At 33.9% G+C, this 21,252-nt stretch overlaps 1 protein-coding gene across 3 annotated transcripts; it reads left to right on the top strand.

Annotated features, from left to right (window-relative positions):
• The first annotated feature begins 10,714 nt into the window (after positions 1–10,714).
• On the top strand, positions 10,715–20,848 carry LOC306866716 (ubiquitin-like protein 7). 3 transcript variants are annotated; one of them, XM_079412002.1, is made up of 11 exons: positions 10,717–11,004; positions 12,239–12,358; positions 12,488–12,570; positions 12,674–12,758; positions 12,836–12,893; positions 16,110–16,243; positions 16,360–16,409; positions 16,488–16,664; positions 19,849–19,959; positions 20,203–20,353; positions 20,471–20,847. In XM_079412002.1, exons 1-10 carry the CDS (start codon positions 10,821–10,823, stop codon positions 20,338–20,340), a joined length of 1,140 nt encoding a protein of 379 aa, XP_079268128.1. In that variant the 5' UTR covers positions 10,717–10,820; the 3' UTR covers positions 20,341–20,353; positions 20,471–20,847. The 3 variants fall into 3 exon arrangements, with proteins under 3 accessions (XP_079268127.1, XP_079268128.1, XP_079268129.1); XM_079412001.1 differs by having other exon boundaries at positions 10,715–11,004; positions 20,203–20,848; XM_079412003.1 differs by lacking the exon at positions 12,239–12,358 and having other exon boundaries at positions 10,723–11,004; positions 20,203–20,847.
• Positions 20,849–21,252: the final 404 nt, after the last annotated feature.

Raw genomic sequence — 21,252 nt, 5'->3', positions numbered from 1 at the left:
ATTCTGAATGCATACTACTGGTCAAAAGTTTGGAGTCTCTTCTGCTCACCAAGGCTGCATTTATTTCATGTAAAATACAGTAAGCTGATAGAAAAAAAAAGTTCAATATTATTACAGTTTAAAAGAACTGTTTTCTATTTGGATATATTTTAACGTGATTTATTCCTGTGATGCAAAGCTGATTTTTCAGCATCAATTACTCCAGTCTTCAGTGTCACATTATCCTTCAGAAATCATTCTAATACGCTGGTATGCTTCTCAGTTATTAGTTATTACTAGCACTCAAGTATTAATAATGGCCCTTTGTACAGTTGCACTGCTTATTATTTTTATTTGAAATATAAATCTTTTGCAACATTATACTGTTGCTTTTGATCAATTTAATGAATCCTTGATTAATGCAAGTATTTATTTTTTCCTTTTTTAATTTTTTTTTTTTTTTATCTTACTTCAACTTTTGAATGGTAGTGTATCACAGAGAGTTCCCACAAAAATATTAAGCAGCAAAAACGGTTTAACACTGATAATAATTACACATTTGTCTTGAGCAGCAAATCAGCATATTGATTTCTGAAAGATCATGTGACAATGAAGACTGGAGTAATGCTGAAAATTCAGCTTTGATCACAGGAATAAATTACATTTTTAGTGTAATATAATATAAAGTTATTTTAAATTATTATTGTTTTTACTGTATTTTTCATCATGTAAATGCAATTTTTGAGTATAAGAAACTCCTTTCAAAAACATTTTAAAAAATCATTGTTATTCCAAACTTTTGAGCAGTTGTGTATTTGTTAGGTTTGAGGTCCAAATTTGATCATTATTCCCCAAAAATCTTAGCACTAGCAGTCCTTGATACGTTTATGAAGTAGTGATTTCTGAGCTATGAACTCTTTTGTGAAGTCATTGTTTTTGTTGGATCTTTTCAGTGAATATGTTTATTCAGTTCGCAAACCCAGTCTGAATGATTTGTTCTTGAATCACAGCTATTTTTATGATATTTTAACAACACTTTCATGATGCCATTGTCATTTTTGAAGCTTAAATCATGGAAAAGCATGACCAAAAGATCTCATTTGGGTTTCACTGAAGAATGAAAGTCAGTGAATTGACATGAGGGTGAATAAATGAACAGAATTTTCATTTTGGGGTGAACTAATCGTTTAAATTAGTTTGAAATGATTTTGAACTCTGCCATCCGTATTTATGAAATGTTTAGGTCAATACTTATGATAATGAATTACTGTCATGGAAAAACCTCTGTTCTCATGGAGTTTCCAAAGAACAATTTAACAATCGTTTGGATTAGGATAATTCTGAGGGATTATGCCAATATCGAAACAATCATGCATCTCGGCAGAACATTAACACCAGTTCAAAGCCCCCTAAAGAGTGAGAATTGGTTTCGGTCACACCCACACTGTGCAGTAAATAGACACAGTTAAATTAAGCGAGTAGTACGCTTCCCCAAAGAATTACTGGAATATAAACAATGCGCTTTATATTAGGCTGTTATTTCTGACAAAACCCCAAGTAAATTATGAATAAAATGATGAATACAACTTTCTGGCAGACGCTTCATTCCGAATCATCTTCCTCTCACCAGGACGTTAATTAGTAAAACCTGTTTTTCCTGTGATGTATGCACAGATTTACCATAGTAACCATGGCTGTGACAATAAAACTCCTGCATTAGCCATTGTCACAAATATAGAAGTGAACAAAATAAAAAAAAGCTTTATACAGTGTTTAAAGAAGATCCATTTATTAGCGGTGGTTGCTAAAGCTCATATTTCATATAAGGCTCATATAGGATCATTACTGCCATAATTAGGGTTAATGATTTGAACAATCCCCTAACTGTGTTACATTTAGCTGTGCAGCTCATAATGCAAGGTCTGCACTACAAACATGAATGATGCCTCAAATAGTGTGGTTTATTGAGAAGAAGTGCGTTATTACTTTTCTACACAATCAGACTGGCCTTGTGGACTGTAAAATTAGTCAAAATATCTGTAGACGTCTTTTATCTAGAGATCAAATAAATGTGGAGGTGAGCTCTTTTAATTTGGGCGAGCAAGCAACAAAAAACGTCCAGAACTGCAAAACGACAGAACACTGGATAACCAAAAAACAACGTCCAGGCAACCACCACTCACACTTTCTGAAGAAAATATATAAATCTGATTAAGGTTTTACATCTATAAATAACTCCTTTTGTGTTCTGCTAAAGAACAAAATAACATTTTCAAAAGATGTGGCTATATAAATGATGACAGAATTAAACATTTTTGGTGTACCGCTCCTTTAAGAACTATTTTATAAGAATAAAATGCCTAGGAGTGTCTGCAATCATAAGTTCCGACAGTGCAGCGGGCCAGACGGAGGAAATTAATTAAGAGGCAAGATTCACTGTCCATAGTGTCAAACACATTAGCCGTGCCGTATCTGAACTTTGACATTGTGGGCTCATTCCTTCAAAAGACCTCACAAGGCCGTGCTCTGAGTTCATCTGTCAGTGTGAGTGAGGTAATTTAATTGGAGTCTAAATCATAAAGCTTTACCTCGGGCCCATTTCAACTGGAGATGGCTGTTATGCAATCATCTATAATAAAAAGCCAAACATTGAAACTGCCTTCAAGGGAAACTGTGTAGTTCTTTTTATGGAATACCTTTTAATCCTCTATATAAGAAATATAAGAAACAATTTATATATATATATATATTAGTGCTGTCAAACAATTAATTAATCACATCCAATATAAAAGTTTTTGTTTACATAATATATGTGTGTGTGTACTGTGTATATTTATTATGTATATATAAACACACACATACAGTATATATTTTGAAAATATTTGCATGTATATATATTTATATTCTTATATTTTATATTATATATAAATATTTAATATATAAACAACATATTGTTTTAAATTTATACATGCATGTGTTTGTATTAATTAATATACACAGTATACACACATATATTATGTAAACAAAAACTTTTATTTTGGATCTGATTAATTGTTTGACAGCACTAATATATATATATATACAACATGTTTTGTTTTTTTTGGGGGGGGGGGAATTTTTCAATTTTTTTTTGAAATTTTAGCACTTCACTTTTAGCTGAAATAAATACATATTATTTATTTTTTATATTTGTAAGGTCCACACATTTAGCCCAAAGAAGGTATCCAATGGTGGATGAAGGTTTCCTGCATGTTCGGTCTTTTCAATGCGCAAATTTAAATTAAACTCTAATCTGACTCCATTTTATTATTTAATCTGACTTCATTTTATTATGACCTCGAATTTAGGTCGAAATGCAAATTGGTTGTTTGTATATTTCTAATTAGTATTCTTCTGATATTTGATTATTCTAGTTAACTAGAGTCAATAATTACAGAGTAAAACAGAATAAGGTCAAATGTTACAATTTATTATCAGTCAGGTAAATACTGTATGTATTATGTCAATTCCACAGCAATTCAAAGAGATCAAATCACATCAACACAAAACATCGAATTCTCAAAGATAATCTAGGAGTAAAAGATGCATACCTGACTTTATAGAAATACATGTGAAGTATAGAAACACACCACACTACGGTAACGGGCGTCTGGCTACAGAATCGCCCCGATCCTTTTGCAACATTTCCTTAAGTACTTCAGACCACGAGCAACACCCCCCGAGATGGAGACAGGAACTAACAACTGAAATTTGCATTGATTGAGTTAACACCTTTTGGTACAAAAGGAAATGTAGCATGAAAACCACTGGGAACTGACCCGCCCTCTACAGTGTGCAAAATATCTCTGAACTCTTAGGATCTGTATTGCCTTTTAGTTTACTTCTTATAAGAATGAGACCATTGTACCAGTCGCCCTGAGACAATTGTGAATATCACTTGCATTAATGCAGAACATTACATTCTACTATCGACCATTCTGAGTGAGTTGAGTGAAGGGAAGGATGGGTGAGGGGAAGGAAGGGGATAAAAAGGAACCGATGCATATGTGAGAGAGGCGTTTTCCCACATTTTCTCTCAGTGTGATGTGGAGACAGATGTCTGTATGTTAATACACTGTGTGTGTGCTGTCCATCTCAGAAGTTCAAAGTGTCTGAGGTTCTGTATTTCTTACATATTTTATGTTAAGTAATGCATTTGTTTAAGGTTTAAGGTTTAGCTGATGACAAGTCCTCTAGTTTACACCATTCAACGTAATTTTTAAGAGTCAGATCAGACAGAAATAGCAACTGCACAGTTTCACAATGCTGCATACTGCTTACAGAGTCTTCTCTTTTACACCAAAATACATTATAACCAGCCTCCTGTTCATGCTGTGCTTGTCAGATTTCCTTCCACTAGGGGATCCTTTCTCCTGATACTGGATTATTGCAGTTGCTATTAAAATGGTTACATTCAATAGTGATTATATGCGGTAGACTGTGGAAGTTGCTTCCATGTCAAGGACTTCCAACAAGATACAGCCTGTCTGCAATGTGGTTCTGTGCCTGAAACTGTTTGAGCTGAGACTTGCTCTGTGAGAGTTGGTCCTGTGACAGAACATGGAGCTCTACTAGACAGTTGTTTCTGAGTACATGCTGATACTGTGGAAACATCTTTACACTTATATTGACCCTGCAGTGCTGAGTAGTTCCACTCTGTTGTGGGAAAAATCATAGTGAACAGTTCAAATCTGGGTTAGGCTTAGTAATAAAGTTTGCATGAAAACAAAATTCATCTATTTTCCAAATGCATGTTGTTGATCAAATTGTTATTTTGCGTTTTCAATTTTTTTGGCTTCTTAAATTTTTCATCAAAATGCCAAAACGTTCCTGTTTACTAGTGCTCTTGCACACAAGTTTTGTCAAATCATTAAAAAAAAGTGGAATTTAGAAAAAATATATATTTATTGCATTTAGATTACTCTTACAAATAAAAGACATGATAATAAACAAACAAACCTAATTTCAAATTATATTTTTCACCGAGAAGGACAATTGGTTTGAGTAATGTCATTGTGTATATTAATTTATGACAAAGTTTTATGTCATTAATGACAACATCACGCAACAACATCATTAGCAACATAAGATATAAATGCGCAATTATGAGAAAAATGTCTGAATCTTCAGATATAAACTCTGAATTTTGAGAAAAAAAATCATAATGAGATATAATCACAATTGTGAGAAAAAAAGTCAGTACTGTAAGATAACTCAATTTTGAGAAAAAATTTGAATTGTGAGAACTCAACTGTGAGAAAAAAGTCAGGGTTGTGAGATATAAACTCGTAATTGCGAGAAAAAAATGTGAGATTAAAAAGTCACAATGACTTTTTTTATAGATTTTTTGTCCCATAGCAGAGACTGGCTTTCATAGTTTGGTTAGTACAAGAACTTGAGCTATCAAACGTAATGTACCGTACTATAAAGCTAAATTGGTCGTACAGAAACTCACTAAACAGAAACTTTCCTTCCTCTTTCCTATAAAGCCTGTGTTAATAATGATAATTGTGGCATCATTGGACAAGGCCCTCCTGATATTAAGCTTGCTTATGAGGATAATGATAGTGCATTAGTTGTATCCCAGTCACTAATCTCTTCATGCACATGGGGCCAAACTGGGACAAAAGTTTTAATGGGGTCGCTTGTAATCAAACCCATTAGCTTCCCCCTCATTCAGAGTTTCCTGATTGACACATAATGTTCATTTATTCCATATATAACGATCCCTTAATGCGGGTTTCGAGGCTCTTCAGAATGCCTATATTCAATTCTCATCAGACCTCTGCAGACAAGGTCTTGAGCCTAATTAATCAAATTAAAGAATCCATTTCTCAGCCTCTCCATTAATCAAGCTGTACTGTGTGATGTGAATGTAAAGTGACCTTACTGGAAGAGACTCCATCAAGCATCACATCGCAAACACGCTGCACGATACGCTCATGGACTCTCTCACACTTTCCTTACAGTAAGTACTGTGACTGAGAAAAGGGCTCGTTTCAAGGATGGCAACATTCAAGCTTCAGAACAAGAGCAAAAGTAAACAGCTATGATGTTCTATTAACTCCTCTGCATCTCACAATTGTCTCCCGAGACAAAGACCAACAATGTCTCAAAATTTTCACATTTGCCAAGATAAAAAATCTGAAAATCATATATTTACATTTAAATATTTATATTTTTAATATGTATATATGTATGTATGTATGTGTATATATATACATATGAGACTTATTTAAAAACATTAAAATGGTAATTATTCCAATTAGGGCCTACACTGTAAAAAAAAAAAAAAATGTTGAGCCAACTTAAAATTTTAAGTCAACCAGCTTCAGCAGATTTGTGAGTTTTCTAAACTTGTTGTTTTAAGTTTATACAACAAAAAGTTGAGAATCTCCTACAAAAATAAGTTGAGAAAACTCAAAAATCTGCTGAAGCTGGTTGCCTTAAAATTTTAAAAAATTTTTACAGTGTAATTATTTAAATTCTCAAAATATATTAAAACAGAAAAGTTCTTTTAAATTATAATACAAAATATAATTATAATATTTTTAATGTAATATATATTAAGTTGTGTGTGTGTGTATTCTCTACTGCGCTGTAGAAAATCAAAAGTTGAGAAAACTTAAGTTTAAGGCAACCAGCTTCAGGACATTTTTGAGTTCTCTCAACTTGTTGTATTCAGTTTATACAAAAAAAAGTTGAGAAATCTCAAAAATCTCCTGAGGCTGGTTGCCTTAAACTTAAGTTTTCTCAACTTTTGAATTTTTACAGTGTACAAATCGTATAAATTCTGTACAAATAGTACAAGAGTCTCTCAATTTCAATAAGTTTAAATGAGTTGTGTGCCTAATGTTCATAAAAAGGTCATGTTTGAATGGAGTACGGCATGTCAAACCAGAAGACAGCCATTATTCTGAAGTAAAATGTCAAAATTCTCCCAGTCTCCTGTTACAATGGAGGCGTCTGATTTCCACTTCAAAATGACCAAAGTCTGAGTGGTCACTGTGGTAGTTTGGAAGCGGCCACAGTTCCTCTAATCTGCACCATGCAGACTTTCAGACTTGTCTTGATCTTTAGACAAGCTCAAAGTGATGTCCCTTTGTAGCTGAGCCATGCTCCACCGGCTCTGGCTGAACAGGGCGTCTCTTCGCAGGGTGTGAAATGTCTGGACGCTTGCTCTATCCCTGTCATAACTGGTGTGTCCTGATTCCCTCAGGCGCTGTCAGGCATGCTGCACCGAGTGGAGGAGCTCAGTGAAGACTGGCGCTCTCTGAGAAGCGTATCCAGCAAAGAGACCATCTGTCACTGCGAATAACTGCGTGACAGCACAAATACAGTCCTACCTCACTAAAACCCCGACTAGCACCGAGAACTGATGGATACGAGAGCTTGCAAATGAAAGAACTGATCCAAACAAAGCATTTCTTGTCACAGTTGAAAGGAATGAATGAATATAAAGCAAACAGTCATAGATTTAAGATGATTGCTAATACTACCTTTGAAATACTAAATATTTGAAGGTGTTTTATATCGTTTATATCTGAAACTGCTCATTTAGCATTATTTGTTACTGGTAGATGTCATTACTACACTTGTGCCAACGAGCAAGAATGACAGATTTGAAATCACACACGGTACTATTCCCGGGGATTCAAGTGTTAACGGAGCAACCGCCATTTAGGAGTCATGCTATATTTAGGGGCACATTTCAGGTCAGCCAAGAAGTCAGAAAATGAGTATTCTTTTTTTGATAAATAAACTAGGTGGTTGAATAATATATCCCCTTAATGTGCTAAATTAATTATTTGGTAAGCTTAAGCTCTAATGACTTTTTAAATATGTTCGATTATTTTGTCAACTGTGTTACGGACAAATGCTGTGTCAGATGAAACATGAATGAAGTACCACATGTTTGATAACACATTTGCTTGATTTTTGAGTCTATTCACCAGAGTTTTTGATGTTATTTGTCTAACTGATATGAAAATATGAATTTGGGGCATCATAATGGGCGTTCTGTGAGATGCTATCATGAAGGATGAAACTTTTTGCAACATAAATCCAAAGTATGCTGAAGTTAGCGTTATTCGCCATCCTTACCAAAGACATCCATCTCCAGAGATATCCCCATCTTTTTGTCTGACGGTTTAGTTCACATTGAAAAGATTTATAACATAAAAACCACACATAACACAGTTGACAAAGTAACAGAGTTGACAGGTATGAACTTAGTATCCATAAAGCCATTTAACCACACACACATTAAGTTAATGACTATATTACATTATTATAAAGTTAAATGAAGTTTTATAATGCATCATGACACTTCAAGTTGTAAGGACTTGTTCAATAACATCGTAACACTTTATCAGTCATGACTATGCGGAAATTAGGGTGACCATTCATGCCATTCTTCACGGACATGTCCTGGCCAGGATTTCTATATTGCTTTGAGTCAAAGTACCTTGAGAGCTTTTCGAAAACATAAGCAACCGATGTCATACACCACACGCAAACAAAGCCAAAACCTAGATATTTTAAGCAATGTCTGGGGAAAAATGGCACGTATGGTCACCCTACAGAAACAGATATATGCCAGATCTATAATATTATATAGGTTTCAGTCAATCATGAGGAATTCTGAATGCTTTATAACACTTGAAAAATATGAGTATGATGTGTATATAATATTATGGATAGCCCTACTGAGTTCATAGAAAGTGTGGCCGTGATTAGATCAGTTAAGTTTAATGCAAATTAAATGCAAATCATGGTATTTAGGCAATTCCTATGTAATTTCCGTGTAATGACAATAGTTTGTGAATATTTTTTTTTTATCAACAGCACTTTTGACCCACAAAAGTTGTTTGCATCGCGCTCTTTCGTCGCTTGATCTTTCATTTAGGCGCGTTGATCCATTAAATCACTTATTATACAAAACCATGATCCGCACTCACACTAAATACTCTTTTCTTTTCGTTTTATTCTATATTTTATCACCAATAGGACAAGGACACATACGTTTCGGCTTAAAGGCCTTCTTCGGTGTGTATAAATTGCATAAATTGACCCTGAATTGCCAACAATGTCAACCGTGTTAATCCTTATCAACTGTGTTACAGCTGATGGGTAACACAGTTGACATTTCAGCCATTTTAGGGCCTTGTGCAAACTGCTGACCTTGGACTAGTTAGTACATGAGCTTGATTAACTTATGTTTTTAATATTCTTTCTCTACATATAAATATAACATGTGACGCAAGTTCACCAGAACATGTTGATAACACAGTTGACAGTCAGTTAATCTACTTTACGTGCAGACAATAATATAGATAAAATATTGAAGAGGAGAAGTTATGACTTTCCACACCGTCTTCAAACTTCTCTCCAAAAAAGGAAAATACATCAAGTGATGTTGGACATGTGACTTTGGAACAAACCATTGCTGATTTATAGGGGGTTTGACACAGTTGACACTGATTTCTTGGATGTACACAAAATGGATGATTTAATGAAGATGCATGGGCAAAATATTTTTTAAACCACCTTTCTCATAATTTAATGATTATTTTGCACAAATAATTATAAGAAATATATGCAGAAAAATGTATTTTAGAGCTAATATGAAGAGCAAAACCTCACATTTACCAAATCGGACAGCACAAAAACAGCAACTTCCAGTATAGAATAAGCCATTTTTGCAAGATAAAAGATGGATATTTGTTGGATTTTTGTATTAAATTAATTAGAAATGTCCCCTGATATAAAAGTGATCATTGTTTGAAGTGAAAAGTTAATGAAAAATTATTAAAATTGATAATAGAGTCCATGGACATGACATGTACCCCTAATTATAGAATCACTGTCAGGTTAATAAATGCAAACCGCTAATGCTAACTTTGCCCAGTTGGTTTGTGAAAAGATCAGCCACATGTTATTAATAAAAATAAAATAAATAAATAAATAAAACACAGGCTGTGAACCTTAAGCAGACTATTCATTAAAGTTTAATAATATGACTTAGCCTATAAGTGAGGCATTTACTTCAAAGTAGCCTACTTAAATGACTTTAATATAATTTGACTGAAATTATTATGATGATGATGACTTCGCGGGCAGTGTTATTATAATACCACTGAGATCCATTATTATTGTTTTTAATAATATTTTGCATTGTAATTTAGTTGTGTTTGTTATTTTATTAGGTTTTTGTGCATTTATTTCAGTTTTAGTTTTACAAAATGTAAGAAATATTGCTTTGGAAACGATGGCATGTTTTATTTTCAAGTAACGACAATGTTAATTTCAGTTTAGTATCAGTAATTTTGTTTAGTAATCAAGTAATTTTGTAGTGAGTTTGTAATTTTAATTACTTTTTCTTAAACATGTTTATATATACGTCAAGTTAAAATTCAATGAAATGGCTAAATTGAGATTCCGTTTATTTCACATAACAAAAATACTTTTTATGATAATAATAACCCAGTTCGTGAGTTCTCTAAAAGACACACTTGGCTATTTTGGCTGGTATTTAATTGTACCGAAACCGCTTTATTTTTAATATTTCTATTTTTTCCCCCCACTAATCTCTGCTTGCGTTTCATAGCTACACTGCCCTCTCTGTTCACACGCGAGAACTACAGTCTAAACACTTCAGGAAAACTACAATTCCCAGAACCGCCATCTTTCCTGCGTGACGTCATGGCGCGCGGATGAAAATAGCCGCATGATACAGTCTGTTTATCTCAAAGACAGACAGCGTTTACAAGATTGATAGGTTTATTCGTCGTTTCTGTGCAATGGCGCTCTCAGAGTGGCGTCTGTCTCTCAAGCTGCTGGATCAGCCCTCTCTTCCCAAATCCGTGCTGCAGTTTCCCGAGACGGACCCCGGAGATGTTCCTCCCGGAGAGTATCGGGTCTCCACTCTCAAGCAGCTGGTGTCAGCTCAGATCCCAGATGCCTTACCAGATCCGGAGCTCATAGGTAACATATAAGACTCATTATAATATTAGACCACAGTATGGCATTAATGTAAGTCACATTTACCGATTAAACTGGTTAAAAACACTTGGGCCTTTCTTTACAATCTTATAATTTGATGTGGACCTCAAAGTCAAATTGAAATCATTAACAGTTATTCAGGTAACTAAATAACGGTTTAATTTTAAGCCTTTTTACATGTATTCCTGTAGATCTATTTATTATTTTACTAGCGCTTATAATTATATTATTATTTTACTAGTGCTCATTATGTTTTTCTATTTATTAATGAGATACTAGTATAGTTATTGCTTTGCTAATAGTTACTATAATACTCAAAGATAAATTTTCCATTGCTATATCAATATACAGTATGTTAACAAACATGCTTTGAATTCTTTATGGTTCAGATATTAACTAATCACTTTTGTCTAGTTTGTATTACAAATGAATTAAAATGAACTGTTCATTGGGCAATAGTACTCTACTTATTTCCTGGTTACTAATAACTTCCTAATAATTCCAGTTTTATTAATATTTATTTATTATATCCCAACTGTTATTAGTAAAAAAAATATCCCACTAAATAAAAGCTTCTTTCTTTAAAAAAAAGCAATCAATCTTTTCTTAAATAATTGTAGCCAAAGTTAAAATCCATTATATTATTTGCAGATTTCCTGCTGCATTTTTTGTATTGGTTACTTAAGATGAATTTATTGGTATTAAATGTATTATAACTATGTAATAGTTAATATAAATGCATTATAAGGTGCATTACAAGACATAAGCATTATATATTTAAAGACATCAAGTAAAGTGTTACCAATCTTACTAGTAGGATGTAATTTTACGGTTTAGATAGTAAACAGTCAAATCATTTCACAGCTTTTTTAACATTATCAACTAATATTATAAGGGACACATTATTTTAGGTTTATATTATAAGTCGGTTAGACTATTCTTTCTGGGCATTTTGTATCTCATTTGTTTAAAAATTTTCTGCAATATATAATATAATATAACGTAATATATAATAGGATTTAAGTCATCAAGCTGGAACTATGACTTTTAAAAACTTAAGCGTGTCTCTTTTGTGATGAAATCTAAAGACGCTTCAAAACAGTTTCATGTTTCCAAAAAAAAAAAAAAGATAAAAATTAATCAATTCTGGGAACAACCCCTAGGGGAATCTTGACAAGATTGCAAACAGTTTTCCCATTATCTTCATGCATTACAGAATTAGTGTACTGTGGCAGAAAGTTAAAGGATGACTTGACTCTGGAGTCCTATGGGATTCAGTCGGGATCCACGGTGCACATCCTGAGAAAGTCATGGCCTGAGCCTGAGATACATCCTGGTGAGTCGTGTTTACGATCTGCAGTGGAACACAAAGAATGGAGATGAAGATGGACACTGGCTAGCTCCAAAAAGACAAAAGTGCACCATGCATACAGTCCATTATTTATTCCTGTATGTTCTCCTATAGACCCAGTGGACAAGGTTGCGGCTGCGAGGGAGTTTCGTGTCTTGCAGGCAGCTCTTCACACCAGCACTGCATACAGAGACTCGGTAGGTTGACTAGACCTGCATACAGATTCACTGACCATGAGTGTCTCTGCGGCTGGTTCTGGGTCCTTGGGAACATGTTTGAGTAGCTGTTCACTCATTCCAGGTGTTCAAGATGCTGAACAACAAGGAATCCCTCGACCAGATCATCGTGGCAACACCTGGGCTGAGCAGCGATCCTGTGGCTCTAGGTATGATTGCAGGCAGAAGTGATTTGTGATGTGAGGCGTGTTGAAGACTTATTCATATTTATTGACTGTATTTTTAGGGGTTCTTCAGGACAAAGACCTCTTCATGCAATTCACAGACCCAAACATGCTTGACACGTGAGTGAGCATCATTACATGCAATAAATAAATAAGATTATTATCAGTAGTACTAATTATAGGAGAAATTATGGAATGCCAAAGCTGCTTTAATTAGAAATAAATAAATAAAATGTACAAAGAAAAGTAAAAAAGCAAAAATAAATCATTTATCATTTTATTTCCTTATGCATTTTTTTTCCACATTTATTTTTATTTTATACATTTCCACTTTTATTTATTTTCACATTTATGCATTTATTTATTTATGTATTTCCACATTTCTACATTTCTTCGTCCGTAGGGTAATGAGTAGGGCGTGTTTCAAACCGCAGGAATAGCAATCGAGCCAGAGTAGTCGAGGGGTAAGCTTTGAGGCCACAGTGACACTTTGTGGTGCCCAAACAAAGTACAAGAAGTGTAGCCTACATGACGCGCCTGTTGATAGTGTGGGATAAATGACTTAGATGGGCAATGTGGCCAAAATGTTATATCACAGGTCATTATTTCCATTTCAGGTGGGGGGTTGTTTGGGATGGGAAGCGTGCAGTCGGTGATCGCGTGCATTTGCTGAAGCTCGTGAAAGCGTGCAGTTGCTTTCCTATGCATGCTGTTTTGTTAGGTTTCACTTTCAACATATACAACGCGTGTTTCAAAGATTAGGGATAGAAGGAGGCATCAGTTACTGTAGAAGATTTGTCGCCTCGTGCCACTTCCTGTGTGGACAGTCACCGCATCAACGGATTATAATGGGTTCTCTTGGTGTAGACACGGCTTCGGATTAATCACACATCTTAGGAAAATCAACTGGAAATATCCAGAATTAGATCAAACAAAAGGTGTCCATGGGAACGGAGCTAGTGAAACACACACACCATGCATTGCAGCCTAAAACATGTTTAATATTTGCGACTGACACCAACGATTGTATGCAGTGGAGATGCGTCAAACATAGGGGTGTCGAAGTTAATCGTTGCAGTAATAGACCATAACCGGTTATAGCCTATGACGTTATTCGCATACGCGCTTGTCACAAGAGTATTAAAAATGCACTCTCTCTTTTAAAATCTGAGTTTGGCTTTTTCCCTCCTATGGCACGTGTGTGCGCTAGAGACAAACGTGGCAGGCTTCGCTCACTGTGAGACACGTGCACACATTGCTTGACAGTGCTTCCACTCGCTGTTATTAGTCTTTTACTTTAGATCATTTCTGCTGTTTGGAATGCAGTACGTAATAGATGCACGAAACTCACGTATTAACAGACTTTCGCGTGCGGTTTGTGTTTGTCCTGAAGCTTGCGGCTGCGGTTAAATGCACTTGCATCTACTTTTATGATACGAAATTGATGTAAACAGTTAGTTATGTTTTCAGAACAGGACAAAACATCTGATATGTGGAAGTAGATCTGTGCATTAGTGTGAATGCAGTCTATTAAAGCTGCCAGTGGCTATGATCTCATCAGTAAAATCAAATGGCAATGATGCTGAGGAAAAAAAGAAAAAAAACATAACTATGATTGTCTGTAAACCTTCGATACTTAAAGCTCTCCCAGATACTGGAAGTGCTTTTTGTTTACCCTACGGAGGAAGAAATGTAGAAATAAATAAATGTAGAAATAAATACGTAAATAAACGTGAAAATACATAAAAGTGGAAATAAATAAGTGTATAAATAAAAGAAAAAATAAATAAATCTGAAAAAAAAATAATAAAATACATAAGGAAATAAAACAATTATAATTATTTATTTTTGCTTCTTTACTTTTCTTTGTACATTTATTTACATATTTATTTCTAATTACTGCCGCTTTGGCATTCCATAAGAAATAACTACAATAATAATAATAAATAGTGTTATATGTAAAAAATAATAATAAAACAACAGCAACAACAAAACAAATTTTTGCTCTTTTGTTGATTTTGATTGGTTCCATTGTCCATTCCATTGTGAATCGGTTGTTATTAGTTTATTAATAATAACAACAGTATTATTAATATTAAGAATAATTATTGTTGTTTTCTTATTAATAATATTAATAATTATTATTATTACTATTACTAATTAGAAAAACAACATCAATAATCGTAAATCAGTAATTTTATTAACTAATCAATATTAATATAATAATCACAACAATTAGCTATTCATAATAAACGTAATTAATGATCATCATCACATCAGTAAATCAATGTTATGTCAAATAATATTAATAATAATAATACATCAGTAATAATAATGAATCAGTAATTGTTATTAATTGTTAATGCAATCATTTATTAACTGATATAATACACTAATAATAATTATTGTAATATAATAATAATCAAATATATAACATAATAAATACATGTTATTATTAATTAATCAGCATTATATTTTTATTAATTATTAATAAATTAAATTTAATTAAAATTACTACTATTATGAATGCTACTACTACTAAATTATTATTATTAATAAATCAGTAATGTTATTTTTAATTGATAATGTAATATCAACAATAATGTATTAACTAATACAACAACAATAATTATTATAATAATTAATTAAATTGCTTTTATAATATAATGAATAATATTAAATAAATCGGTTATTATTAATTAATCAGTATTACTATAATGAAAACTATAATTAATATTGCTTCAATTAATAATTCTAATGATATTTGTAATAAATTAGTAATGTTATAATAATAATAATAATTAAGTTATTATTATTAATTGATCAATATTGAAATAATAATAATATATTTAAAAAAATAAATTCATATTTAGGTTGAATTAATATTTGTCTTATTTAAAGCATAAGCAGTCAAGTTTGTCTGGTACTGACTTTATAACAATTAATCACAGCTAAAAATTTCTTCTTTTTTTTTTAAACGACTTTCCATTTGGCTGATGTCACATTGTAGACATTTGCATTTACATTTATTCATTTAGCTGACGCTTTTATCCAAAGCGACTTACAATTGCTATATATGTCAGAGGTCGCATGCCTCTGCAGCAACTAGGGGTTAAGTGTCTTGCTCAGGGACACATTGGTGTCTCACAGTGGATTCGAACCCGGGTCTCTCACACCAAAGGCATGTGTCTTATCCACTGCGCCATCACCACCCCTTATGAACACCATATCGTGTTGACTTCCTGTTGAATCCGAGGTTTAACCACTTCAGAATGTGGCATTTGAATCATGTGATGCACTTTGGGTTGAAGCAAACGAGTTTATCTGTCTCACCAGATTGGCCAATTCCCACCCAGCACTGGTAAATGCCATCATCCTGGTGCTGCACTCGGTGGCTGGTAGCGTGCCGCCCCAGCAGAGCGCCAGCTCCTCCAGAAACGTGTCTTCTAGCTCTTACAGCGACATGCCAGGTGGGTGTCCATTTAAACACAATTTAAGTGAAAAATTGCCTACCATTTACATAATGTGACGGGTCATTTTGGTGATCCATAGTAGTTTTCATGCAAAAACTTTTTTTAATCTACAGGAGGTTTCCTCTTTGAAGGCATGTCTGATGACGAGGAGGACTTTCAGTCGGTTTGTGATGATTTACTGTTCTTCATTAGGAATAGTGCATTAACGGTATTGGATCCTAAACCAGTTTATCATCTGTAGGGGAGTCGCGGTGGGCCGTCCACTCTTGCTAGTGGTTTAGCCGGCATGAGGCCAGCTTCGCTGGGTTATAATGGCGCCGTGGGCCCCAGACCCATCACTCAAAGTGAGCTGGCCACCGCTCTGGCCCTCGCCAGCACCCCTGAGAGCAGCGCTGTTACACCAACTACAGGAAACCAGGTACAGGACACTTCAGTAGAGTACACTGCCCATAACTGTGTCCCCCCAGAGTAGGGTTGCAAAAAGATGGAAAATGTCCAGTAAATATCGGAAACATTCCAGAAATTTTTGGAATCTTCCAGGAATTTTGGGAAAGTTTCCAGAAATTTTTCACCCCTTTGCAACCCTTAAAGTTTTTACTGTATATATATATATATATATATATATATATATATATATACACCTTCCTCCCGATTCGATACTATCACGATACTTGGGTGACGATTCGATATTGCTATGTGTTGCAATTTTATTTTTTTGTTTTTTAAATCTAGACGATGGGAAAAAGTTGAATGATACACTTAATATACAGACTGTCACAATAAAAAAAACACATCTTAGCAATTACTATTGCAATTCGATATTACAATTTATTGTTATTTTTGTTTGCTTATTAATGACTAGACAATGGAAAATAGCTGATTATACCCTTAAAAGAGACCGTATATGATGAGTCATGTTATCAAAAACAATGCACATCTTTCTAAACTTTTATTTCAGGAGCATACACACACACGGTGTATATTTAAAGTAACTTGAACCACAAAACTTTAAAGTACCAAAACCCTGAACATGAATGTAATAGTCAAATAATCAACAAAATGAGCAGAAAAAATACTTTCTGAAAAAAAAAAAATTACTTATACCGTTTCAGTCATGTTTTCCCGGCAGTTGGGATTCAAAACGTGAAGGTGCAGAAAGAATTCTGGAAGAGGTGTTCTCTAACCTCATCAGGCATTAAAGGAGACATTTTAGAGCTGTTAAACTGGCAAATGGAGGTTTCAAAAACATTTTCCCCATTTTAAATTCTTATCTAATGAAAGGTTAGATTTTTGTGAATTTTTTAAATAAAAGATCAAAAGGATTAACAATGCAGATACATTTTCACAGCCTTCTTTGATCATATTTACCAAGGAGGCCAATATTTTTGGCCATGACTGTATATATATATATATATATATATAACCAGGCCTAATATTTTAACTCATCAAGCACCAAATGTGCATAAAGCTTTGGTCAGTATATAAAAGTGTTATTTGCCAACAGTATTGGGTATTTTAAAACAGCATTTTAATAGTAATGCGTTACAATATTGCATTACTCCATAAAAAAGAAACTAATTGCGTTATCGAGTTACTTTTTATGGAAAGTAATGCATTACATTACTTTTGCGTTACTTTTTGTCAAGTGGGCTGGGCTTATTTATTTTTAATAACAAATTTTTTTTTATTTTTTTTGCCAACTGTAAAGGCCCTTTCACATCAAAATAGAAATTAGGGCTGATGGTAGTGTCTTTGCACCTCAACTCCAATTTCTCTCAAACAGAAGAGGTGTCGGTGTCTGTTTCCATTCACCTATTTTTATGCGCATTTTGGAATATTGCATAAAAAATGATTGAGTAGTAATAAATAAACTTTTTATCCGATAAGAAAAAATGCGCAGAAACTACGATGGAAACACATTTACCAAATAAATGCCACCATGCGCATTGAAAAAGTCATGTGACTGTGATATGAGATGGGATAACTTGACTAACCAGTGGACTGATCTTGTTCACAGTATCTGAAATGTTTTTGGTCGTTCTGAAATGCCTGAGCAAAGTCTGTCATCTGTATAATTTTCTTACACGACTGCATTCTTAAACAGCAGGGCTCTACCTCTGAAAGCAATGACCGCATTTATTGTGTTACGTCTGCTCTCTCTGAGGCGCAAGTAATTTATTATATATGAAAATTATTATATTCAGTGGCCTCTCCTAGTTTTCTTAGTGATATTTAGTGCCAGTTTATCAGGAAGTGACAATTTTGTTCTCTTTGACTCGTTGGATGGAAACGGTGCTTTATTCACGAATATTTTATGTAATATTCCAGTTTTGCGCCTAAGTTATATGTGCATCTTTGGATGGAAACATGGCTAGTGAAATAATGAGAAAAAATTTACTTGCGTTACTTATTTGAAAAAGTAACTCAGATATTTTCTTGTAAATTTAAAAGTAATGCCTTACTTTACTAGTTACTCGGAAAAAAGTAATCTGATTATGTAACTCGCGTTACTTGTAATGCGTTACCCCCAACACTGTTCGCCAATTGACCAATAACTTTTTTAAATTAATTATAAGAGTGCAGGAAAATGCTATATATTTTGGCACAGTTATCAAAATGCAAAGACTGTGTTTCATGGCCAGTACAAAATATTTATGTCTGGTTACCAGTCATTGGCAGGTGTGGCAAAATATATACAACAATTCAAACATTTGTTGTAAGATGTTTTTTTTATGTTTTTAAAACGGTCTCTTGTGCACACCAAGGGTGCATTTGATCAAATTGTGTTATATTTGTTATAATTGTAGTAATATTATATCAATTTAAATGAACTTTTTTCTATTTGTTTTCTTTTTTGATAATTTTAACAATTTAATCATTCATTCCTGCGACGGTGAAGCTGAATTTTCAGCAGCCATTATTCCAGCCTTCATTCTAATATGATGATTTGGTGCTCAAGAATAATTTCTTATTATTATCACTGCTGAAATAATTTCATAACACCGTTACATGTTGATGTCTAAACTCACTTTAATTTATAAATGATAGATTTTCGTTTTTAGTGTTTTATTTTTAATTTAATTAATGCAGTATAAAAATTTAGGGTACATTTACATGACAACAATATACTAAAAACAGAAATGTTCTTCCTTTGTGTAAAGACAAAATGTGAAAAAGATCCCCGTTAACACAGATCTGCGAAAACGACTAAAAATGCTGTATTGTTCATGCTAGGCCAGTAGATGGCGATGTCACTTTGAAAAGAAACACTACGCACCTGCGAACATATCTATGCACACGTATAATACACAAACGCATGGCGTCAACGTTTTCACAAATGTGTGTTTTTGTAGTTTACACAGAGTACAATGGTATAATTTTCAAAAACCCGTTTTCCAAAGTTTGCATTTTCAGCCTGCCAAAACGCTGTTTTCTTGTAAATGAGTTTTTAGATGAAAACGATGTTGTGACCACTTAATATCAAATCTAGTTAACAGACAGTAATGATAATAATTGTTATCAGCTGGAATGTAACCATCAGTGTGTCTATAATGTTTTAGATTTGCATACACTAATTTAAAAACCGAATACGTCTGTGGCAGGCTCCCTCTTCAGGAGTCTCCCCAATCCCTGCAGGCACTCCTATAACCAACGACCTGTTTAACCAGGCACTGCAGCAGGCCCTGCAGGTGTCCAGCATGTCCAGCTTATCCGTAAGTAACCACCGGACATCCTGTGACATTTTACACCAGATACATCTTTATAGAGTCCATCATCAGCCCTTCAAATAGAGATGTCGCAGAAAAATGCATGCATTCTTCCTATGACTGTTAGCACAGCTTGATTTGCACGCATCCTGGTCCTTTTTATATGCAGTGAAGTCTGTTCACAATATCATTTTTCTTTGTTAAAGCAGCACTACTGATTCTGAAGTGACTCTGTTTGATAATGTGTAGAATCAGTGGCAGTCGCAGCTCCAGCAGCTTCGGGACATGGGCATCCGTGATGAGGCGCTCATCCTGAGAGCCCTGCAGGCCACCGGCGGAGACATCCAAGCGGCCCTGGAGCTCATATTCGCTGGTGGCGCACCATGAATCATTCTCTGAAGTAAAACGATATTATGATGTTACAACCAAGGCAGATTTACCACTACATATTCAATATTTTAACTACCTATTTAATAGTGTGCTTTATTTTTAACTTATGTTTGTCTTTTATTTTTAGACATGTACATTGAATGCGGTGCTATCAGCAGTTTGAAGAGTAGGTCTAGTTTAGGGAACACGTTACAATATATCACTTCTGCTGTGTTAATAAAATGTGTTTGATAGCTAAAAGCTAAAGTTTGATGTTCAGACAATCATTTTTTTTTTGTCATCAATACCATAAAGTTTGGTCCTCTGTAGATGTGTGCAAGGATGAAACTTGGCGTGAATTGGAAATCGACTGTTTTCTAAATGCATGTTAATGATTTATCCACGAATGTTTCATTGTGTTATTTATTCTTGAAAATGTCATACTCTAGCTTGATCTTCCAGTGAAACAATGCATAAATCAAGCTCAGCAAAATAAATATCAATAAAAACTTGCATTTTAAGATTAAAATGTATATATTACATTCTTTCTATATTCATATTCATATCAAGATTTGATTTAAATGTATTTGCTTTAAGCCAATGATAGTAAATAATTAATAGGTAAACAAACAACACTTCCCTCATAACAAGACTACAGCATTCCCAATTTTTCCACTGACCTGATTATTTTGTACATCTTATTTCAGTGCTCTAAAATTAGTCAAATTTTATGGCAGGAAATCTTGTCACTTCGGTCAAACTATCTATATAAGCCTTTTATGATCAGTTTCAATAACCTGTTACGTTTTTATGGGCTTGTTTATCTATGAACTTCAGGTCCAAATAAGGAGCTGTTTGTGTGGACAATGACCAGCTTGAACGTCTTAAAAGCCTTTGCCACAGTTTGTATTCATTCAGACCTTTTCCAGC

Source organism: Barbus barbus (genome assembly GCF_936440315.1).
Source record: "Barbus barbus genome assembly, chromosome: 48".
NCBI lineage: Eukaryota > Metazoa > Chordata > Actinopteri > Cypriniformes > Cyprinidae > Barbus > Barbus barbus.
The sequence above is the reverse complement of the archived record's forward strand: the minus strand, read 5'-3'. Positions and strand labels throughout refer to the sequence as shown.